The sequence below is a fragment of the Pinus tabuliformis genome, chromosome 2_1 (assembly GCF_031772625.1).
Source record: "Pinus tabuliformis cultivar Carrire ecotype Pingquan chromosome 2_1, CPIR1, whole genome shotgun sequence".
In the NCBI taxonomy this organism is placed as follows: Eukaryota; Viridiplantae; Streptophyta; class Pinopsida; order Pinales; family Pinaceae; genus Pinus; species Pinus tabuliformis.
The window spans coordinates 880162877-880188772 of NC_142299.1; the positions used below are offsets into that span (position 1 = coordinate 880162877).

At 37.3% G+C, this 25896-nt stretch overlaps 1 protein-coding gene across 2 annotated transcripts in view; it reads right to left on the reverse strand.

Annotated features, from left to right (window-relative positions):
- Window positions 1-13016: 13016 nt before the first annotated feature.
- LOC149203468 (aspartokinase 1, chloroplastic-like) overlaps window positions 13017-25896 on the reverse strand; it is a 107244-nt gene continuing 94364 nt past the window's right edge. Inside the window, exons 6-14 of one of the 2 annotated variants that reach the window (XM_089403448.1) lie at window positions 21660-21809; window positions 21409-21504; window positions 21002-21118; window positions 15262-15426; window positions 15042-15134; window positions 14811-14927; window positions 14028-14144; window positions 13713-13775; window positions 13017-13626 (exon numbers count right to left, since the gene is read on the reverse strand). In XM_089403448.1, coding sequence (XP_089259574.1) covers window positions 13498-13626; window positions 13713-13775; window positions 14028-14144; window positions 14811-14927; window positions 15042-15134; window positions 15262-15426; window positions 21002-21118; window positions 21409-21504; window positions 21660-21809 — 1047 coding nt within the window. In that variant the 3' untranslated portion in view covers window positions 13017-13497. The remainder of the gene's footprint in view (window positions 13627-13712; window positions 13776-14027; window positions 14145-14810; window positions 14928-15041; window positions 15135-15261; window positions 15427-21001; window positions 21119-21408; window positions 21505-21659; window positions 21810-25896) is intronic. The other variant, XM_089403449.1, reaches the window with a different exon arrangement.

Sequence of the window (25896 nt, forward strand, 5' to 3'; positions counted from 1 at the left end):
CCAACTTTTGACAATTCCAACATTTGACTTTGGAATAGTCCTACTCCTTGTTATGTTGATTGCCTTTACCTTTTCATTTGCCTCCATTGTTGGAAGCTTGCTTCTTTGCTCTGCCCTTCTTGCCTCTTTTTAACAATGCCACATTGTCATCCCCCTCCACCTGTTTGGCTGCACCAAAATGGTTCTTTCTTATCTCATTCTGAATGCAACCATCCCACAACCTCTCCTAATCGGGAAGGTTTTCTCGTGCAACAATGCCATCCACAAAATTCTCCCAAGTCTTAGGAAGACCTTTCAAAGCAATCCTCACCAACTCAGTGGGTGCAATGATCTCAACTACGGCTACCAACTCATCTCTCATTGAAGTGATATTTGTGAGGTATGTTGTAGCACTATCAGTCTTAGCCATTTTAATGGCCTTCAATTTCTCCTCTAGGAACATTTTTCTGTTTTCATTTGAGCTCTGGTAAAGACTGGTCAAGGTTGTCCACATCTCATGTGCATAAGTCTTTCATCTCACATGAGGAATGACATGATCTTTGATTCCTTCTAGAATCAATATTTTTGCCTTAGCATTCTTTTTGTTAAACTTTGCCAACTGTACAGGGTCAGCATGCACTACTACTCGGTTCTATATGGTATTTACCATAATGCCCCAGAGTTATGCTTCCTCAAAGATGTTATGGATTCTCTCCTTCCATGCATTGTAGTTGTTCTACCCATTCAACATGTCTTCCACTCTCAAACCCAAAGACATGTTTCACTGTCCTACCAAACTAAAATTTTAAAATTTGTGGTAAAAGTTTATATTTTCTGTGTAAAAATCAGTTTGTTGTAATTTTCACTCGGTTGTCCCAAACTGCACTTTTCAGCCAACCAAGTTTTGATACCATGAAGAAATTTCAACCCCCACTCTGGTTATCAGTTTTCCTTAACACTCCATGCATTTAGTTTTAAATCCAAGAATGATAAAAATTCTATAATCTAGAAATGACAATATTTTTCTGAAAACAAAAATTTAAAGATTTCACAACTGCTGAAATTGTAGAAATAAAACACAACACAATTATGACAGCCACACACAGAAAATAACACAGTGATTTTTTGTCAATGTGACCCTGGAAAAACCCCCTACAACTCTTGGGGAAAACTAGTTTGAGAGCTCTTCTTTATTTCTGAAAATGCTTTTATAGAGAAACTGAAATACACAGTAAAAGAAATCCAGCAACCACAAATTACAACTTATCTCGATTTTCGTGCTTGAACTCCACCTCGAAAATCATGCCAATCAGAAAATAGCCAAAACAAAAATTTTCCAGCAATAAAACAGCACTAAATGTTGTACAGGTTGCCTCAAAAAACGTGCCCAGAACTCGTATAGATTGTATGGACCGTATGGATTTCAGCGGTACGACTGCCTCAAAAATCGTGCCCAAATCTGCCTCAAAATTCGTGCCCTTGTTGTTGTCCCTCTTCTTCGATTTCTGTGCCTTTCTCCTGTTGTACAATTTTGCCTTGGGATGCGTGCCAATAAATGCTACTACCCAGATTTGTTGAAATGTCTTCTTGCTGCTATCATTCACTTCTTCACTACTCAGAAATTTTATCCTTGCTCTCTCTTCTCTTTCTCTCAAATGTTCATGAAAGAATGAATTGATATTTCTCTCTTGTCTTTGCCTTTTACTCTCTAAATGACCTTTTGGGTTACCCTAAAATCTAATGGTTGAAATTCATTTAGATCTAGAGATGAGAATAAATGTGCATTTAATTCTCACTTTTTATTTTTTAACTCACCCACTTAAATAAAGACCCACTTAGCTTTTTATTTCCATAGTCACTTTTTCACTTTCTAATTCTTCATTGACTTTAATAAAATCACATTTAAATTAGAATGTAATTTTACCACTTATAAAGTCACTTTTAAATTAGAATGTAACTTTACCACTTATAAAGTCACTTTTAAATTAAATTGACTTTACCACTTATAAAGTCACTTTAGGAGAAAAGTACAAATAAATTTGGACACTTTTCCCTAGGCCAAAGATCAAAGCCTTAGGGAACCAATTGTCCTCTGGTACCCAAATTTCAACAAAATTCAAAAATCATAAGTCTTCTTCCCATGTCGACCTAACTCTAATAGTGTTAATTTTAGAGAAATTTACTTCAATTTTTCATTTTAGCTCAATGAAAATAGTTAAGTTAGCAATCACATCAGCATGATAGTAAAGTGCAGATAGAACATAAACATAAACATCAAAAAACAAGCCAAGACAAGAAGACACAAGATGTGGTGCTAGCGAGGGACAAACCCCAATGTGGGTAAATCCTTGATCAATTTTTCTTATATTCTTCAATAGTTCAGCAGAGAGAGATAGTACAAATACATTTTAAGTGAGCACTTTGACTTGCCAAGATAAGAGATCAGACATCAGAGATCTTCTCGATGAAGATGACACATGAGGTTGTAGATTTGATGACAAGGACTATAGATCTGAACTCAGGTGAAGGCATACTTCTTCAACTAATTCTCCAAGGTGATTCCATCACCATGTTGCATCCAACACCATGCTGCATCCAACCATGTCGCATCTTCCATAATGTTGTCCTCCTCCTGCAGTACTAGCAATCACTGTTTCATCAACTCATCAACTCATATTTTACTAAGACAACAATGTAGGCCTTCTAATACTACAATGTATCAAGGTGGGACACCACCTCTGCCATGTTGTCAATACTGATACAATAGCCTTAGCTCCTGGCTATGGCCTATGGCCTAGCCCAGTGGCAAGTTAAGCAACAATCAAAAATGTCAATGAAGTAGTGTTTGCAAGGGCTTGCCTTTGTTGTCAGCATTGTGATTTACCAACCATGTAAATAGTCCTAGGAACAGCCTTCTAACACAGTGTTTTCATCATACTTCTTTCACCACGCTGCCACAAATTCCACATTGTCCTTTCAGGCCTTGATATATTGATAAGGCTTCTTCTTATCTACGAATAGTAGCCTTCTCGTTTGACTGCGAATAGGGCAGATTGTGACAGTGAATTAGGTCACCTTCTAGTCTGTGATTAGGGCCTCTTCTAGGCCTCCTTACTGCAGCTTAGGGCACCCTCAAATGCTATGTATAGAATCCTCCCCTTTGTTGCGTGTGAGTGCCTTTTCTTGCTGCATATAAAACCTCTTTGACTGTAGCCAAATCTCCTTAGACAGCGTATATTTTAGGTGACTTTCAGACCTGTGGCAAGGGCTCTTTTAGAGCTTCCCTTGACAACGGATGGAAGATCCCATAGACTGCGGATTAAGTCATCTCCTTGCTGCATAGACAGGTCTCCTCTTGCTACATATAAATGCTCCCTTTTACAGCGGCTAGGTATCTTCTTCCCTTATGGCTAGGAGTCTACTTTAGAACAGTGTAGAGGGCTTCTCTATTAGACCAGTGTTTAGGCCTTTCCTTGCTACGATATGGAAGCCTCCTTCACTGCGTTAAAGCCTATCCTTCATGAAAACGTTAGGGTCTTCTTCCATGACTGCGTTAAGGGCTAGGGCATCTCCTTTAGGGCAGTGTATAGCCTTTACTTCCATGGATGTGATTTGATCTTCATTAGGGCAACGCATTAGAATGGGGCACTCCCTCTAGATCTCTCCTTCATCAAAACCCAAAACAGAATAAGGAGAGAGATCACAAGAGTGTGAGTGTGTCCAAATGACTTGAAGACCTCTTCTATTTATAATAAAACGTGGAGGACAAGTGGGGGTAATTTGGTTGTTGGCCGACCTAGATGAGTTGTCAGATAACACAAATAAATTCATATTTCCATGAATACATGTCGGAATCGGATGATCTTTAGATCAATCCTACACCTCTCGATGAGAGGAATCCAAGAAAAATAGCAGTTGCCATAAATAAGTAGACCTACATGGAGTTTGGCCCTAGTTTCCAATTTTAACACTCCCTCTCAACTAGGGAGAACTCCATCTCCTAATCCATCTGCCATATTGTACTATCTCTTCCATCAATGCCCTGCACTGCTCTACTCTGTTGAACTATGAAGAAGAAGAAGTGATCGAGAATGTATCATACCATTCTCTACTAACCCGAATTCAATCCCAATTAGAGAGTGTCCCATACCACTCTTACTGATCTGAAATCAGTTCCAAATAAAGAGAGTGTCTCATACCACTCTTACTTATCCAAAATCAGTTCCAAATAAATAGAGTGTCTCATACTACTCTTACTAATCCGAAATCAAAGAGAGTGTCTCATACCACTCTTACTTATCTGAAATCAGTTCCAGATAAAGAGAGTGTCTCATACTACTCTTACTGATCCAAAATCAATTCCAAATAAAGAGAGTGTCTCATACCACTCTTACTGACCCGAAATCAGTTCCAATTGATCCCAGATCAATATCATCCTAGCATAGGGAGTACGGTAGTTACACGATGCGTCCATCGGTACGACTATGGTCCCTATCCTCATTTCCTTGCTCATTGGCCAGATGAGAGGTACTTCCCATGAGTCTCAGACTGCATGGGTAGGATGTCTCAGCAGGAGAAGGATGAACCACTCATCTTGCCTACATGTCGCCACGAGGTATCCCTAGGGAAGGCTAAACCACTCACCCTGTACACAACAAATCACTAGGGGAAGGTTGAACCACTCACCCTATGATTGTGTCTCAGCAGGAGAAGGATGAACCACTCATCCTGTCTACATAGCAAACCACTAGGGGAAGGTTGAACCATTCACCCTATGGTTGCTCATTGCTCCAAGAAATACCCCAAGCCCCCTGGAGCTCCCAAAGCTAAATATCCATATCATACAAGACCCTCACAAGAGGGTCTCTACACAACTCCTAGTCGATCTCGAAAAGTCAAGAATTTGACCTTTCCCAGAGGCTTCGTTAGAATATAGGCGACATGCACATCAATCCCAATGTGATGGACCCTTATTGCTCCTCATTGTACCATATCCCAAATAAAGTGGTACTTGATATCGATGTGCTTGGAGCAATCATGAAATACGAGATTCTCTGATAATTGGATCCCACTCTAGTTGTCATAAAGGATCACAGTGGTATCCAACACATGTCCAAACATCTCACTAAAGAGCTTCCTCAACCAGACAGCTTCACACAAGGTCATACTCGAAGCTATGTATACAGCCTCAATAGTACTCACAACAACTGACTTCTACTTCCTACTCATCCAAGATATAAACGCAGAACCCAAAGAGAACCAACACCCAAAAGTTCTCTTGTGATCCTCCACACTACCTGCCCAGTCATCATTAGAATAATCATGCAGCTTCACATTTCTAGCAGTGTATCTCAATCCATGAGAGATTGTGCCCTGAAGATATCTCAAAAGATTCTTGACACCAATCTAGTGAGGCTCAACTATACATGAGCTCAACATGATAACTACAAAACATATATCCAGACGAGAGTTCACCAAGAACATCAATGTTATTATGAGTTGAGAAACTCAGAGGCATTTCCCAAATCAGGTCCGGCAGCACTACCACATAACTTCTTAAAGTTAAGCTTCATCGGGGTAGTCACGAGCTTGCAGTTCACCATTTCAAATTTGGAATCCAACTCCCTCTTACTTTTGCCAATGAGAGGGTATGTACCTGTCAGAAGGAGGTCGTCCTCATAAGGTCCCAGTATGAGAGGTCTATCATCCACAACCTTAAAGCAATGATTTGGATCAACTACACTCCTAGTGAATCTCGGCTTCATCAACTAGCTATAGATCATCTCATACCAAGCCTGGGGTGTTTTCTCTAAATCATAGAGAGTTTTTCTTCAACCTGCATACATGAGATTCCTAATCATGAATCTCAAAACCCCTCAAGTTGTTATTGATCTGTGGTCTTGCTATTACACGAGGGGAATGGTCCCCTTGTAAGATTTCCTTCGGTACATCTCGGACATGTACCATCATGCTCTTCCTTGAATTCATGCATCCATGTCACCATTCGACTCATATGAGGTAGGGATTTACTATGAAGATGGGCAAACCTTTGATGCCATAGATCAAACATCGCCCCCAATGGACCTCCTGCAACTTGATACAAATTTCCAACCCTGAACTCAAGAGTAAAAGAATCTTTAAAATTCCTTTTTCAAACACGTACCTTTCCATCGATGAATGTCACCATGAAACCTTTGACTTCTATTGCCTAAATGAACACCAAATTCCTTTTGAGATTAGGTACATAAAGAACTTTTTGTAAGTGAATCGAGTTACCCTCACCCAATTGAAGAGTAACATTCCCTACACCCTTTACGAGATAGGTGGCATCATCTCCAAGGACAATCTCCAAGTTTGTCTCCTTCTTTATCATATTAGAGAGCACTTCCTTGTATCTAGTGAAGTGCCTTGAGGCACCACTATCAATAAGCCTCCCAAAGAGTCCGGAGGAGAAGTAGTGGAGAGGGCTAACCTGGAGTTTCTTGCTTCCTTGGAAGGTCGACCATTTCCTTGAAGTCCTACATTCATTTTTCCTTTTCCATTGACTCTGTCATTCCTTCGATCATTGAAGATGCCCCTAGAATGATCATCATCATGTGATGTGTCCCTTCTCTTTGGACACTCCCTCGCATAATGGCCAAACTTATTACAAGCAAGCCACATGCCTTTCCTTCCATCCTTGGATCCAGACTTTCCATTGAAGTGACCTTTAGATAGGCCACCAAACGCTTGTCAGAGGAATCTCTGATAATCTTCTTCGCTTCGACTTCATCTTCGGAGAAGCGGTGCATTTGATGGAGGCTCAGGGATTTTACCCTTCACGTAATCCAACACTTCTTGCTCTCGGGATGTGGGATGAGGAACCCATTGAGCCTTTTTGTCATTTCCAACTATCTTTGGTGATTGCTCTTTCACTCTTTCTTGGGCTTTGTCTTCACCTCACCTCTAATACCATGTTAATTTTAGGTATGTTCTATACTTAGAGCAATTTACTTCAACTTTTCATTTTAGTCCAATGACAATATTTAAATTAGCAATCACATCAGCATGATAGTAAAGTGCAGATAGAACATAAACATAAACATCATAAAACAAGCCAAAACAAGAGGACACAAGATGTGGCGCCAGCCAGGGACAAACCCCAATGTGAGGAAACCTTTGATCAATTCTTCTTATATTCTTCAATAGTTCAGCAGAGAGAGACAGTACAAATACATTTGAAGTCAACACCTTGACTTGCCAAGATAAGAGATCAGAGATCTTCTCGATGAAGATGGCACATGAGGTTGTAGATCTGATGACAAGGACTTCAGATCTGAACTCAGGTGAAGGCATACTTCTTCAACTGATTCTCCAAGGTGATTCCATCACCATGATGCATTCAACACCATGTTGCATCCAATCATGCTACATCCATCATCATGCTGCATCCAACCATGTTGCATCTTCTAGAATGTTGTCCTCCTCCTGCAGTACTAGTAGTCACTGTTTCATCAACTCATCTTTTACTCAGACAACAATGTAGGCCTTTTAAGACTACAATGTATCAAGGTGGGACACCACCTCTGCCATGTTGTCAAGACTGATACAACAGCCTTAGCTGTTGGCTATGGCCTACGGCCTAGCCCAGTAGCAAGTTAAGCAACAATCAAAAATGTCAATGAAGCAGTATTTACAAGGGCTTGACTTTGTTGTCAGCACTGTGATTTACCAACCATGTAAACAGTCCTAGGAACAGCCTTCTAACACAGTGTTGTCATCATACTTCTTTTACCACGCTGCCACAAATTCCATGTTGTCCTTTCAGGCCTTGATATATTGATAAGGCTTCTTCTTATCTGCGAATAGTATCCTTCTCGTTTGACTATGACTAGGGCAGATTGTGACAGTGAATTAGGTCACCTTCTAGTATGTGATTAGGACCTCTTTTAGGCCCCCTTACTACGGCTTAGTAACCCTCAAATGCTACATATAGAAGCCTCCCCTTTGATGCGTGTGAGTGCCTTTTCTTGCTGCATATAAAACATCTTTGACTATAGCTAGATCTCCTCAGACAGCGTATAGTTTAGGTGACTTTCAAACCTATGCAAGGGCTCTTTTAGAGCTTCCCTTCATAGCGGATGGAAGGTCCCATAGACTGCAGATTAAGACATCCCCTTGCTGCGTAGACAGGTCTCCTCTTGCTGCATATAAAAGCTCCCTTTTACAGTGGCTAGGTATCTTCTTCCTCTGCGGCTAGGAGTCTCCTTTAGAACAGTGTATAGGGCTTCTCTATTAGACCAGCGTTTAGGCCTTTCCTTGCTACGATATGGAAGCCTCCTTCACTGCGTTAAAGGCTCTCCTTTATGACAGTGTTAGGGTCTTCTTCCATGACTGCGTTAAGGGTTGGGGCAACGTATAGCCTTTACTTCCATCGCTGTGATTTTATCTTCATTAGGGCAGCGTATTAGACTAGTGCACTCCTTCCAGATCTCTCTTTCATCAAAACCCAAAACAGAATAAAGAGAGAGATCAAAAGAGTGTGAGTGTGTCCAAATGACTTGAAGACCTCTTCTATTTATAATAAAACGTGGAGGACAAGTGGGGGTAATTTGGTTGTTGGTCGACCTTGACAAATTGTCACATAACACAAATAAATTCATATCTCCATGAATACATATCGGAATCGGATGATCTTTAGATCAATCCTACACCTCTTGACGAGAGGAATCCAAGAAAAATAGCAGCGGCCATAAATAAGTAGACCCACATGGAGTTTGGCCCTAGTTGTCAATTTTAACAAATAGTCACGACCTTTCGCACATTGAAACAACTATAAATACCCAATCAAGTTTGTCACATCGAATGAAAAAAATCTTGGATCTCTCTGCAACTTTGCATGGTTTGCAATTTTCGCTTCATGTGGTCCACAATTTTCAAATGGCATAGTTTGATCTACAATTTTGGATGATGACAAAACTCTCACTCATCTACATAGAACTCTAGCATGACTACAGTGCTCTTGCATTTTAGTTATAGGTCACGCATTATGGTTACAGGGCTCACATGTGGCTATAGATCTCTCACACTTGGTATGGCTCTAAGGTTTTGGATGGCACATAGTTCTGTCACAACTCGGATGGCATGTTTGATGGCACAATTCGGATGGCACATTAGTCCTAGCATACTCTAAGTATGGCCCTTTATTCTTCGATCTTTTGGTGGTACAATTCGAATAGCTCCTTAAATCCGGTACCCCTCTTTCAAATGGATGATTCTTGACATCTCAAATGGCATGGTTTTAGATGGTATTATATTAGGATGACACTACAATAAGGTATATCTTCTCAGATGGTATTACAATATCATGTATCTCCTCTCGATCTATAGTATGGTGCCTCCTCTCAAATGGAGTTTAAGTCTCCTCTCACATAACATTACAACGAGCTCTTGCAAAGGTATGTTAGTTCACACTTCAGTATGGTATGGTCGATTGCATTACAGTGGTGCGATACCACACTGCAATACATATTATATGCTCTCAAGTATGCACAAACCTTGCATACAATACAGTACTGGATTTGATTTTCAAATCATGGTGGATTCAGAGCCTAGTTATTTTTTCAATGCTACTATAGACTTGAGATGTGAAGTTATGGGTTTGAATCGTAGTGATGGTATATCTATGATGGTTAGTGAACAGGACATCAGCTAGCTATGTGTTACAGTCTTCCATGACACTTTGACAGTGGTAGTTCTCTTGCTCCTATTTTACATATATCTATAATCTTATGGATAGTTAGTCAATGACCTAACTGATTGTAAGACAGTGGCATTACGACTGCAATAATGGTGTCACAGTGATCTCCATTATATACTATGACCTATACTGGACTATTGATGACAGTGATGACCTAGATGCATATGTCAGATATTTGTATTGTAGTGAACTTGACATGCATGACAGTGCTCCAGAGAATGATTTTGCTTATGATGGCAACCCCCTTGGATGTCTCATTTTGTTCACAAATGCAATTGTGAACCACTTTGGATTGGCCCTAGGTGGTCTGACATGATTTATAATGTCCTTTGATAATGTACTTTGTATCTCAATTGAACATTTGATGAAATCTAATAGAAGAATTGATTTATGGGTTTTCCACCTTATGGGGTTTTGCCCTAGTCTCCAACCAAATCTTGGTGCCTCTATTTGGGCATGTTTTTTTATTGTTGTTTCTTTATGTCTCGTTGCATTACTAATGTTATTGTTCTTTTTACATAATTGTTAATGATGTGACGATGTTATTATGTTGTGAGGTGAATTTAATGTGTAAAAGATGTAATACAATTATCTAAAGCAAAGAACAATATAGCCCTAAGGAAAATTCACACAAAAGCCTTCTTGAATTGAGAGATATGACTTGGAATGGGTCATTATATAGTTTGCTATTTATCATTGTACTTTCTAGTTGGAAAAATTGGATGAATAGACTTGTGTGGCCCAATTAAAGGGCCTTAGTTTAGTGATTTGTAACATCCCATATTATTAAATTAATAATAAATTATGATAATAATAAATAAAATTGAGAATAATTAATAAATAAATAAAATAATAAATAATAAAGTGAAATTCGTAATAATAAATAAATATAATAATAAAGTGAAGAAACTATTTTTATTTTAAAAAAATAAGTAAGAGAAAAATAAGTAGGAGCAAACTTATGGAAAAAGTCACATTAATAGAAAAAATAGACTAAGTAAAATAATAATAAATTTATGGAAAATGACAAGTTAAAGAAAAACTTAAATAGAAATAAAAATTACATTATGACACATGGGTTATGTGCATGAATTTTTTCTTTCTATTTTTGGAACAAATTGTTATATTTAATAGATAAAAAGGAAGATGTCATGTGTTCCTTTTCTTGGTAAAATTCTGAGAATAGGAGGAATTTATTGGCATAGGTAGTTAATTTAGGGTTCGAGAGTGGTCAGTGATATAAAAGCAGTGCAACTAAGCCTATGGTTGGGTGGAAATTTGTCCCAAACACATTTATTGTGATTAGCAAGCTCATTGCAACTCAGTGTTCACAAGTTGTAAGTTTAGTTCGTCAACTTCCAAATAAGATTCCTCCCACTCACCTATCATGTGGATTATGCAATTATCAACAAATTACTTTTCATGTTGTTCATTGATAGCCTCACATTTCTGTAAGTAATTTCATGTTTAATTATGTCTTAATTTCAGGCCATTACATGAATTAAGGTCTAAAAACTTTAAAAGCCAACTTGAAGCTTCAAATGGCATTATTCAAAGTCAAAACATTGTGATATTAGCTAGTATCCCCTTTTATGTTGTGTTTTATACATCAAAAGTTTCCAACAACGCAAAAAACACCTAAATTGGAATTTAGACATGGAAATTTTGCTTCCTACAACTTGACCTACCCTACTAACCACCATGGTACCAAGTGGATGCCATGTCAACACCCATTACTCACACATGGTGCTAGTCTCATGTAGACTTTCGAGAAGATTCTAGAGGACCCAAAACTCTAACACTACTTGAGAGTTGAGACATGAAGAAACCCTAACCCTAACTTTAGACGACTATCAAGCCATCTTAAATACTAAGCCACTAGGAAGAGACAAGGTTCCATTCTTTTGGTATTGTTATTGTTCCATAGTTGAGCATATATGGTCACATACCCATGCACAATATGGGTAGTTCAGCCTTCTTATGGGTCAACTTGTTGGTAGTTCATGATTGTTACACTCATTAACACACTATTCTATTTTATTGTATTTTAGGATAAGGTCAACCTAATCTCCTCCTTGGGGCTACCACCTTAACGCTATTTGTAAAACCATTTCATTCAAGTGAGTTTACTCGTTCTTTTGCCCAAGGGTACCTATACCTGTGTTGTGCACTCTCTTGAAGTTTATGTGTTCACAATTAGGATGGCATCATTATTCATCATTGGATGAGGGTTTTTTTGGAGAATTCACCATAGGTACTCCACCTCATGATTTCTAGCAGCCAGGGTCCCCAACATCTCCATACATATCCCAAATCGCCTTTACCGCATCCATATATCCTAGAAACTCAGTGGAATATTGGAGACAAATATAACCACTCAATTTCAATCAACTATCCAGCCTCAATAAAAGTTTTCTATTTTTTGCTGAAAACCGTTCAATTAATTTATTTCCATAGCACCTCTTTGCACAAATATAGAAGAAATCAGAGTACAGAAGTATTTTCCTGCGCTTGCAGTCTCACTAAGCATATCTTCAATAATAAAGATATACTTACATCAATTACTCTTCATAATGTTTTTGGCTGAAGAACTGTTCTATTATACCTATTTTCTGATGGTATCGTTCACTGCAGATAGAAGAGATTGAACTAGTCAAGTAGGGAAGTCTCCAAGCACAAAATTAACATTAGTCAGATTAATTCAATTACCAACCCTCCCTCCAACAAGTTTGGAAGGAGTGCACAAGGATGGAACTCTCAACATGCATTTGGCACTTCAAGTAACTTCTCTCTGGGGTTACTCATGTCCATCGGATCTTTGCAACTTCCAAAACCTTGAGGACCATCAAATTACAAAAAATATCATGAGAATATAAAATTGCGTATACTGCAAGGACAAGAAACGATGTTGTCTCCTCTTCTGAGTTGTTTCATTTCAAAATTGAGTGTCATATGAAAAGCTAATTTATTTTGAAATTTACAAACCATAATATATCAACTTTATACATAGAAAGTTGTCCAGACATGCATGCCACATAAGTCAGAGATTTTTGCTAAAATTTATCTAATAAATAAAAAATGTTAAAAAGAGTCCAATGTTGTTTGAAGCTGACATGGGCATATATTTCATATATTGCATCTCAAATTTCCTTCAAAGGCCCAAGTTTAAATACCGCAGCTGCCTTATAACTTAAATCAAATATAGTGTTCCAAAATTTTGGCCGATGCAAAAGAAATGCATACCTGGCAAAGGGATTGACGAGGAAATATTGTTTCAAAAGATGTCATTAAAACAGGGAAGTAGAAAAGTTTCAAAAGAATCTCTCATAAACATTAGAGGCTTTCTCAATAATCATTGCTAAAAATTTCATAATAATCTCACCTAAGATGTCAGTAATTTGTCCTAAAATTAACTGAACGTATAAAAAATGTAAAAGAGAATCCAATGTTGCTTGTGGGTGAAATGGAGCAATATTTCATACGCTGCATCTCAAGTTTCCTTCAAAGAATCGTTTTATATACCACACCTGCCTTGCAACTTGATTCTTGAATAAAATAGTGTTCCAAAATTTTGCTTGATGCCAACAAAATGCACACCAGGCAAAGAGATTGATTAGGAAACATGTAGAATTAACAGAAAATTTTGAAAAGGATCTTTCCTAAGAATTGTAAGCTTTGATGTTTGTTCATGGTGCTGCTGAATCCCAGAGCCCATCTTAGGTTATGTTAGGCTGCTAGCAAACCTTTGGTCCTTTACAGCAGTGACCAATTTTTCCAAGTCAGCAGCGACTAGCTCCATTTGTATTACTTTTAATACTTAAAAGATCACCTTCATCAAAGAATGTAGAATGAAGGGCCTTGACACAAGACTCTGCTTCAATGTCATTGACAATCAAAGAAATATTCACCTGCAGACAAAATTAAGAACCTCTCGATCAATGCATGTACAATGAAACCAGAAGCAACAACAGATTATCAAAAGCATTCCACCAACCTTGGATGCTCCTTGAGAAATCATTTGTACATTTACACCAAGAGTTCTAAACACGCAGAATACCTGCAAGTTCATAAACTCTGTAATACTTGTATGTTGAGAGGTTCAAGAAATGTTTATGAAAGTATAGCATCCTTTACAATACCCATACATGTAAAATCCTTAACAAAACCTTAACCAACCACCTAACTTTTTCATGATTCCCATTGGGCATACATTTACATCTTTGCACAGGCAATGCCGGACCTAAGAGTTATTTGAAATTTCGAATACAACCAGAGATTATGCTAAATACGAGCTATAAAGATGCAAAACCTTTTCCAGTATAAGAGAGGAGTACTGAATATTTCCAATCAAAGAAATGATGGATCTATTCTGTAGAAGATTAACAACAGCAACTTTTTCAAGCTCTTCCACCATTCGGTCCAGCTCCTGACAAGAAATACACAATCAAAAGTGTAAATATTATTTTCCTGACAAAATTGGAATCCTTCAAGGAAAAAAATTAAACAAACAAGATCAAAAGTAGAACTAAAAGTCATAAAAAAATTATTTACCAATACAATATCTGTCCATTTCAAGAAGGAAAATACCAAAAACAGATTATTCCATCCTTCTTGTATTTGTCAATATCAAGATTGAAATTTTAATTAAAAAGTATTGTCACATCAAGATGTGCATATGTCTACATAAAAAAAAAATTCAACTGTGGTTCACGGTCACTGAGTGGCCGCTACATCCACGGGTAACAATCCGGGCAGATCCACCGGAAGGGATCTACCCGCCGGCTTATCTGGTCGGGCCTAACCCTGAGGGCATCAAGGAGATTTGACCCCATGACCTCCCAATTGGCAAGGTACTTAGCAATGGGAACTCGACCAATTGAGCTATCCCTTGGGGCTACATTTGTCTACATGATATGCTCAGGCAGAAAAATATTTTTAAAAAGGTACAACAATATTATCTTCTCCAATCTGATGGAAAAAACATTCTCAAAACACCAAAATAAAGCATTCCAGGTGTCAGTGAAACTTCTCTTTACCAAAATATCAATGGAAAATGAAAAATGTTTCGATGATGTGAATTGGTAACACTTGCCTGCTTGATGAGTTCTCTTTCCCACAGCTTCGATGGGTCTAATGTGAGGGAAATACTGACTTCACTAGTAGCAACAACATCAACTGATATACCTAATTCTTCAAAAATAGAGAAAACCTGCAACATATGGGTTAACGGATGATAAGAAACATCCAATGGTTTTTATCAAATATTGGCATTCTAAAATGATACACATACAATTTCACCAAAGTAGTACTTTTGGATACCCACCCTCGCCAGGAACCCATATTGACCTAGCATGCGTGTGCTTACAATATCAAGCATTGTAACATTTCGTTTCAACACTATACTAGTCAGCACTGCCTGCAACACAAACATATTTCACATAGAGGATCTCAAATATACAAGTGTAAACATGATTGAATGGAAAGAAGTATATGTCATGATTCCTCTCATGATTTGACTAAATCAGTTGTGCAGATCAAACAACCTTCATTACATCTGCAAAATGCAAAAAGTGAGGCATGTATTTTACTTTGCTCATATCCCTTGTTCTCGTAATAAGTGTGCCTGGAGCTTGTGGGTTGTAAGAATTCTTTACTCTAACAGGAATGTCACCCTCTCTTGCAGGCCGCATTGATTGTGGATGCAAAACCTGCATGTCATTTCGAATAAAAGTTAAAACCCACTCGATCTCTCTCTCTCTAAAGTTTCAAGATGTTGACAGTACTCTTGGCATGATACATAGTAATATATATTATAGAAATTTGATATTTTATAAACATGTAATATAATTTATATCTAACATCTGTAATCATATATATATATATATATAGACACACACACACACACATGAAGACAAACATTTGACAAGAGAACAGTTTATGTATTGAAATTTTGAATAATGGAAAAGCGTACAAATTGCTAAGACCAATTCCAGCAGACTAGAAACACAATTCTGGTCTTTGAAATGCTTCCTGACCCCAGAGCAATTGCCAGACACCTTTCAGGCCGCAAGTAAATTGTAGCATTTTTTTTCCTTTCCCTTTTTTTAGGTTTTATAGCTTCAGAACCCAAAATAATATGTACAAAACCTGCTACAGAGATTTGAATTTTGCCTAGCATTTACAAATTACTATACAAGTCTGATTCTATTTTGAAGTATCTGCTTTTGCATTGCAGAGGATTGATTTTGAGTTACCGGATCTGGTGTTCAGCTACAAAAGTATTATTTTGTATAGCATAAGTCTGGGTGCTGAGCTGTGTTATAAAAGGACCGTTTTGCATACCCAAATGCTGTGTTTAAAACATTATAAAATTCCTTCAAAGCTGTTACAAGCAATTTGATTTTTGTGTAGCAGTTACTGCAGAAGGCTAGTTCTGTGTCACAAGGGTTTGATTTTGCATTACAAAGGGTTGACTTAAAGCTACAGGAGCTGATCTGAATGAAATTATGGATTTGAAAGATGATATTAGAAAATAGATAGATTTTACTTGAAAATTTTGGACACATTTCTGGAGACTCTTCTGCAGAGTACCGCGCCTTTCAAATACTATTGGACACTTGCCATACTGTTTCTAGAAATTTGTTTACTGTCGTTTCCTATTTCTAGTTTATGAGACATGGGGATATAGGAAAAGATGTTCCCTACATTAAGGCCATAATTATAGGGTCTCATTAGTGTATATGATGTGATGTAGATGATGCAACGTAAGTGAGCGAGACAAGAATGGAACCTGGACCAGAAATGCATATTGACAAGCAGAGAAGCAGAGATTTCCTTCAAGCATGCAATAACAGGGCACAAATAAGATAAAGGCAACTCAAGCCTAGCAACTTTAGACAGTCAGGCAGTGGAGGGAGCTGGAAAGAGGAAGATAGCAATCCCATGGACACATTTGGATATATGCCTTCTGAAGGAGACAAGAATATGCAGAACAAACTTAAACCTGGATGGTTTCAGGTGAAGTTAATTACCAAAAAACTATGCCTTCATTTGTAGCTTTTATGGGTCCTTACTACTTAGCCTTTAGAAAATGCTTTGAAAATTATTTGATCGTAATTGAGAAAGAATGAAATTGAGATAACAATATTGTTGTTATATGTGTAATAAAGTCACCTTGGTGACTTTGAGGTTTTCCAGTTACTATTAGCATTTAGGGTTTTGGAAAAACATGGCATCTTGAACTTTACCTATAAGAGGTGAATCTCATTGTAATGGTGTGAAGTTTTTTCATAATATAATATTGTGTGATTGTACTTAGTGATGTGACTAACCCTATCTAGGGTTTTGGCCTTTAGTGATCTAACTCATTTTCATTACATGGTATCAGTGCAAGGTGATTGGAAATCCAAGTAGATAAAGAAGAATAGCATGTTTTAGATTTAACACGCCTTTGAATCTTGATTATCAGTTGTAAACCCATTGGTAAATGCACTTGGCATCACATGGATTAAAGAAAATAAGACAATAAAATAGTCATCAACAAACATAGGAGCTATCGAATTGTTTGAGTTGTTCAACCACCAATAGACAGGGTCAAACTTGAGGGCGAGAGACAGGCAAATTGTTTGCAACCTACAACAAAGGTATAGGGAATACTATAGAATAATTGATATTAATGTAAACCTAGAGAAACTATACAGAAGATCATATTGCACATTCTAAGTCACCAATGAGAATAGGGGCACAGATTTTCTTCAAGTGTGCAGTAGCAAGTCATAAAGGAGATGGAGGTAACTCAAGCCTAACGTATAGCAGCCTAGAGGAAGTTGGGCCAGCAACAAATGGTTTCAGGTGAGGCCAGTTACCTAAGTGACCGTGTCCCCCTTTGTAATTTTTTGGGGACTCGGCTTTTAGAAAAAACTTCAGAATTTCTTGCTTAACATTAGGAAGTAGCTACTGAGATGGAGCCAAATGTGCTCAACACTAGGAAGTAGCTAATGCAAATGAACCTAACGCCAAGGATGTTGGATCTTTTTGCATTATCACTAAATAGGGTAGTCCTTTGACTAGTATGTACTGATTCTTACACTGACAAATCTGATTGATCTATAGATTGCCATGGATATTCCACTGGACAGTTCATCAGAACATATCTACTAAAATATTTTTGAAAATCCAAAATCTACACTATGAGGTTTAATATTTAACCCTTAGATTTTTGGATTCATTAAAAATTGTGTTATGCATATGCATGCAATAGATAAAATATAGAGAATAACGAAGTAAAACTCACAAACCACAATGTATATAAGATATGATCTAGGAAACCCTTACGAGAGAAAACCGAACTCGAAGGTGAGGCTACTTTGTTCTCTATCCCTGAATGGAAATGGATGCAAGTACAAATGAGTAAGGCCTATGGCCTATGGGCTGCAACATTACAAAAACCCTCTCAGTTTTTGCTCTCTCTATCCACTCTCAACTACTCTTTTCATATATGGAACAAAAAGCACTCGAATATGGAAATTGTTTTCCTCCTAGTGACCTGGTTATGACACGGCACGATAGCCTACTAGTTAAGTTTGACTCCTTCAACTCTTAACTAGAGTTATAATATTGACTCTTCTACAGTCTTCTTCATCATGATCATGTGGCTAGCCCCTTTTTCATGAATAATGGGGGTTGACATGGCATCCTCTTGAATAATGGTGGTCAAAACAGGAAGGTCCACTTTTGGGTAGCATAACTTTTGCATACGAACTCCAATTGAGGTGATTCGTACACCATTGAAAAGGTATCTATGTGTAGAATAATGCTAGGGGGTGTTGCGCTTAAGCACAAAAGATTTACCCCTAAAAAACATCATTTGACGCCTCAAACTACTTCCGAAAGGTTTCAAACCCAAATTTTCCAAATTAGCACCCACCAGTAAAAATGGTCTTGTGAGTTGATTCCTCCAATTTTTCCACTTTCAAAGCACCAAGATGGGTGAAAAATAATACAATAATCCAATCTGGATCAATGATAGATTGCATCATAATCCCACAAACACGAATTTCCAAAAATGGCACCATGGATATCCAAAGGTACCATATCGAACTTTTATTTGAAAATGCAACTTATATTACACCTTGAATAAGCACCAGGATTACAATATATATATAATCAAGTCACACTGGAGACATATAAGAGGTGCATGAAGATACTCGTCCTATTGATGCTAGGATGGTTAACATATGTGCATGTGCACCAAGTGGCAAGGCATGTACATCCTTTTGAAACACATCAACTTTAATTTTGACATGGAATGCCACATGATTTTCGAATTTCTCTTAATTCTATAAATTATAGGTGGGAATTCTTTCTTGGAAAAGTTGTGTTACCTTTTCCAAGGGAAAGTAATAGCAAACAATTACATCATATGTCAAAACTCTTTGCAACAACCCTTTAACGTCCAAGCATCTCCTAGGAGGTTCCCCTCCAAGCTATGGTGGTTCCAAACAAGTAATTGTATTCTACTTGATTTCACGCCCAAAGGATCCCAACTATTGAGCAACACTTATGATATTCCCTATTGTTTCTCCTTTTGAACATTGTACCCAAAATCAAAGATATTTGCTTTACTAAGTATTTCTTTAACTACTAGACCCTAACAAAGAACCAACCAACCCGTAACTTTGTATTTAAACAACCTTTGTGTCTTACAGAGATTCTAGCATCTCTTTTTCCACCACTCCTCAAAATCACTAATTCCTCACTCCCTATTCAAGCGCAAGTAATAGGCATCTTGAATCTCAATCTGATGTACAAGAACTTGGTATCATAGTTGAAGGACTTCACATCACTTCATTTCCAATCCCTCCAATACAACTGATTCGAATTGGATCATTATATTGTTTGGCATCCATCTCGATGCATTTGGAGTGGAAAAAGTGGAGGAATCAGCTCATGGGACCGTTTATACATTTCTTCTAATTGTGCTTTAATTGTTAAATCATGCTACTTTAGAAATATTGTTATGAATTTTGAATTGAAGGCATTGGTGTAAATAAAATCGGTATTTTTAGCTAAAGGAAAAAGTAACACTATATAAGATATTAGAAGTTATATTATAATATAACGCGTCTAATAAAGGTCATGTATGTTAAAGTGACCAATTAGGTAATACAAAATGTGTTGTTAGTTAGGGCCCAATGGTGGTTAGGTAGTGCAACTACCTAACTCACAAATAAAATGGTGTTTATTATTGTTGCATCAATAACTCCTCCATACAACAAATTATTCTCTATTTATGCTTCTCTCATGTAAAAACCATATACCTTTGAACAAGGAGACTAGGACAAGGGCATTAGATAAGGTTGTGCAAGGGACCCACGACAGTAAGCCACAAGCTGGATCAAGGCACATGGAGAATGGGTATACAATTAATCAACACTACAACCATGGAAGACCACTATGAGCAAGACATGGGTGAGGCTCACAGGTTGCACAAGCTCGGGCTAAGTAATGCCTATAGGTTAATCACTTGTATAAAAGAATAATGCTTTTAGGCCAAGCACAATTTCTGTAGGCAAGTGCAAACTCGCAACTTGCAAAGCCCTCTTTTTATTTCAATGTTTACTCACTATTTGCAACCTCCTCAAGGGGTTGTATGGCAAGCCCTATTATTGGGGGTGACAGCATTAGAAAGGAAAATACAAAGACAATTCTAGAATGAGGTTTACAAGATCACAAAGATGGTGGCAGCAATAACAGTAACATCACTTTGGACAACGGTATTTAGGAGATGATTAAACGATTAGAATTCGTGGACTTATAAAACCTGGCATTACTGACAAAGGTCTATAAACTCATCACCAAGGAAGTGGAAATTGAATCTAAGAATCTAATTTTAAAACAGCAATTAAATGATACCAAGAATTAGGATGATGATGGGAGTATTTAGAGCAGATTTTCCTATACACTTCTCCGCTAGGATTGCAATTTTTGGAAAATATGCAAATTGTCCTCAAGTTGGGGCCAAAGCAGATATGCTCACCGTCCTTGCTTATGTAGACAGTGAACTCTTGTCAGACCACTCTATAGTTCCTAGATGTAATGATCTTGATTCCTGATGCATATGCATCTTGATTCATAAAGTAATATATGTCATATTTCCAACAAAACATCTAGTAATTTGCATATCAAAGAGACAATGGCCAATCAAAGCTAGCAATCTAAGATTTGAAATTTAATCCATCATCAGCTGCAAGAACCAGAGAATCACTCACATGCAATGTTTACCTGAGCACCAAAATAAGCAAGCTCTGCAGCTTCATCAAAGGTCAAATACGGCACAGGTTCTGCTTTTTGATAGATGTTTGGATCACATGTCAGTACCCCATCCACATCCTTCCATACCTGTTCACTATGAAAATGTTTTCCAGTTATTCATTGGAATTTTCCAGCTTTTACAATCAAGACAAACATTCAAGGACAAATTTAGAACTAGAACATTACATAATAAAGCTCTCAATATATAATCTAAGCAATGCTTATTATCTGTTAACCATGAGTTATCTATGCTTAATAAGCACATCAGTTTTAGAACTTCCACATTCAAAAGATGAATAGAGAATGAGGAGGAAATGCCAATCATTAGCTTCCCATGCTAGCACCCAAACTTATATTCCATAGTTTGTAAGCCCCACCTGAATCTCTCTCAGGCCTAAGGCCTTGCCAATAGCTGTTGCAGTCAGGTCACTTCCACCCCTACCCAAGGTAGTCACAGCATTGGTCTTCCAACCCTAGTTCACTCAACAGAAAAAATTAAGTTAAAACTGAATATAGAGACACGAATTAAGGTTACTTCCACAAATTTTCATAAGTGCTTAGCAGTTATCACTATTAAGAATTCAAAGAAGATTCAACAATACAAAAGACCTAGAAAATTGAGATGGACCTTCCCAAGGAATCCAGTCACAATGGGAATTGCTGGATCCTTTTGCCAGTCACTACGTAATCTTTTCTCAACAGCAGGATATGTTGCCTCCAAAATATCAGCACTAGTGAACTCATCAGTGGTGATAAATCCAATATCGAAGGCATCATACTGCACATAATGTCTCACATTAAAAACAAGTTCAAAACAAATTTCCATTTTTTCTCTTTAATTTTCAAAAAGAAAACATTTGAATAAAGAACAAAAGAAAGAACAAGATGATATTTTGTAATTACATCATAAGTAGCCTAAAAATACCAACAGTACTAAACTAATCTACAGTAATGAATCTTGTTATCGGAAGCTTATGCCTTTGAATATTGTATAGATAAAATCAGCTGAGAAATCTGTGTACTTTCATTTTAATTGTAAAAACAAAAAACACAAACAAAAAAAGCACTCATAAATTTTTCGCACTTCAAACCAACACAGTCAGGCATTACTACAGTATTTTAGTTTGGTCAAGATCCTTCAACAGTAAATGTCAGGTTTCTCCTCCATTCATAAAACTATCTAGGTTTAACATCCCAATAATCTATAATTCAGACTTCAAAGATCTGGGAAACCACTAAAGATAAAAAACGTAAGAACGGCGGCAGACTGGCTAAGAAGATAAAATTTTAAAAATAATTTAGGAAAATAATTTATATGATTAATACACAAAGCATATTTATACCTACATGCGCTCATATTTATACTTCATATATAGGAAGGGCTGCAAAAAACAACCCAGTAGATTTGTATGGGACCATAAAGGCTATATCTTATCTACCTTCCTGGAGGATATTGGGATACGAGTAATCAAGAAGAAATTATGGCTTCAATTGGTGGAATAAACACATGTCTTGATCTTGGTATCGCAATTTTGGGGCATAAGGGGACTCCAAAATCGTTATAATCTGGTGCAGGAGACTTCTACAGCCTCGTGTTGGAAATTATAAATCAAATCAACTGGTTAAACGAAGTTTCATCAAGTTCAATGAATAAAATATCACAACTTAGGCTCTTCGGCAATATTGGGATACGAGTAATCAAGCAGAAATTATGGCTTCAATTGGTGGAATAAACACATGTTTTGAACTTGGTATCGCAATTTTGGGGCAGAAGGGGACTCCAAAATCATTATAATCTGATGCAGGAGACTTCTACAGCCTCGTGTTGGAAATTATAAATCAAATCAACTGGTTAAATGAAGTTTCATCAGGTTCAATGAATATAACATATCACAACTTAGGCTCTTCGCCAATATGGTAGCTGATTGATTAGTCAATCAATCCCTCATCCTGGAGGACTGGAGCTATAGTGTGCTTGAAATCCCCTATTAAAAAGGAAAATAGTTTGAAAGAAGAGCTAACTATAGTCACCAATGAAATATTGAATTTAAATCCAGTTGAAAGGTCTACTTGATTAACTCTTGTTGGTATTGCTTTTTTGAAACATTAGTAGAAGGGTGTCTTTTTTGTCTCAACAGATGTTTCAAGTAAAAGCCAAGACACAACCAACTCCATGGTCCTGACCATTAATTTTATTGAAAAATGTAGCTCGAGTAGGAACTTCAAAAAGGTGGTCACTGATTCTATTTTGTAATTCACTTAAAGTGAAATATCTTATGTTTTTCAGTTGAGTTTAATAAACTAAATTTAATACATTAATTACTTAAGAGTAGATAAAATTTCAACAATACATCTCAAAGTCAAATTAGGGTTTTGGTAGATTAGAGTTTCAAAAAAGCATAAATAAGACAAGATAGAGATGTATAGTTTACAGTTGAACAGCTTGTGCAGGTTGAGCCACCAGAGAAAAAGGATTTACTTGCAGGTTTTAAGTAGGCTGAAAAGGCAGTCGTACAGCAGATCTGTACTACCATAAAGAAGATCCATGGAGTTATGTGGAACCATACGGCAAGTTGTACAAGCCATACAGCTATTTCTTTCTGTGTAGATCATACTCTCTACAAGTTGTACATCTCAATTTGAGGTTATTTTGATAATCATGCAACTTTGGTTTTAGAAGCTTGTGGAGGTTTCCTTGTAAGCTTTGATTAAGGAATGAAAAGTCGCTTTTGAAGGAGAACTTACCTTTGTATGTCTGAAACTGTTTTATGCTTCCACTATTTACATTTTCAACTTTTTAGTAGGAAACTCATAGTTGGCCATGTCCCAACACCCAAAACACCTATAAACATTGAAACAAGTACTAAATGTCATCTATTGTACTGTATCTCCTCAAAGCTCAATACCCTATCTTTCTGTTGTCTTAGAGGATCATTGGCAAGGACAAGGTGATACTTTCCTATACATCCTGTTATTTGTGTGAAATTATCTTATCTATGTTAGTGCCTAAAAACTAGTTGAAGCTAAATGTGTCATTATAGGTTGGGAACCATGAATTGTGATCTATGTACCATGTCTCAGAGTGTGTGCAAAGTGCCTCATGATCCATGCACATGCATTAGGATCTACGTAGCTATATACAGCTATATTTGATCACATAAGGATACATGTCAGAGTTTCTTGGGATGTGTGCCTGTGCATTGGGATCCATGTCAGCTGAAGTGGGCGATAACTTTGCTGCCACATCATCACTAGAGATCCACATCAACATATCCAAGTCTCAAGGAATGTGAAGTAAATCATCACCCTCTTCATGAAATGATTAAAGTGTGAAAGGAATGGCATGGATGTTGGGCCTTTCTTTTCTTGCAAATGTTTGATCTTGACTCTTGAATGTCTTCAGCATATTATCCCATCCTTGACTAGTGACTTGTGAGAATAATCACCATCTTCGATCACATTTGACTTTTTCTCCTTCCTTGACATTGATTCATAGTAATAGAAAATTTCAACAGCTTCTTTGAGTCCCAGCCAAAGCCCCGCTTCCACAACATTTTTCCCTTAATCATTTTACAAGTCAATGGGTTGACCAGTTCCTATGATCACATTAGCCCTTTTGACATTTGGATGGAAGGAATTTGCGGAGGAATCAATCAGTCTTGGTATTGTTTGGGACTTATACATCACGATCATACCTTTTCCCTGGCTCCAAACTTAAAAGTGGCTACAATTCCCCCTAATGTCCACATAATTCTCAATGTGTCCTTGTTTTGGCTAATAACCAGTTACCAAACATAAGGGAAAGGTTCAAGTTGTCGATGACTTTCTCATGTGGTTGCATTGCACCTTTGACTTCACCTAGCAGCCACATCCTTCAGTTAGCTTGAGGAGAAGGAATGAATAAGCTCTCTGAGTAGGTAGTGGAGTGCTTGTGTGCTTTCATTTATGATTTGCTTTACTTAGATTAATTTCACCATTACTCTCATGTACTTTCATTTCCTAGTATAGTTGCATTTACTTTAAGTCATTTCCTTTCTAGCATTTACTTTATGTTATTTGCTTTAAGAATGATTTATACCAATGCTTAGCAAGGGTGGTAGATTCACCCTTAGCCTCTCATGTCTCCCAAGTTAGATGTTGAGCAGTTTACACATTTAGGCTCTCATGTCTCCCAAGTTAGATGTTGCGCAGTTTACTAAACTGCAAGAATCTATAATTCTCATACATTTGTACGAGAGTGCATGCCCTCGAGCTAGAGCCAGATGTTGCCCTTCAAGAAACCACCTCAAAGACTCATATGGGTGTAATTTGTTGCTACTTGAATGAGATCCTTGTTCATCAACCTAGACCTGTTATTCTCCATCCATCAGTTGCATTCATGTGCTCATCAATCCATATTTAGTGGTATATCAGTTCCTGTGCCCTGTGCTCTTGATCTCAAATGTGCTAGATGATGTCTCATGAGGCTTCAATCTATAGTTGGTATGGTTTTTCATTGTGTGGTTTCCTCACTTTAAAGTGATGCTAAGGTTTTGACTTGTCTGAGAAGTGTTAGCAATAGATGAATATTTTATCGCTTATAACTAAGTAAAGATGTTACATAGTTACTACATCTAACCATGTTGAAACATAATTATTTTTGGATTAATGTGCCTTAATCTAGGCCACTAGATACTATTAGGAAATCAAGGTGGTAGCATAGTTAAAACTTTTCATCAATTTCCCTCACATTTCCACCTCATCCATAAAAAATTAATATCCTCTCACTTATAGTTAACTTATCAAATATCATCAAAAGGGTCAAGAAAAAAAAAGGAAGAAAAAGAATGCAAGCTTTAACTAAACCAAGCTAAAAAAAAAGGATA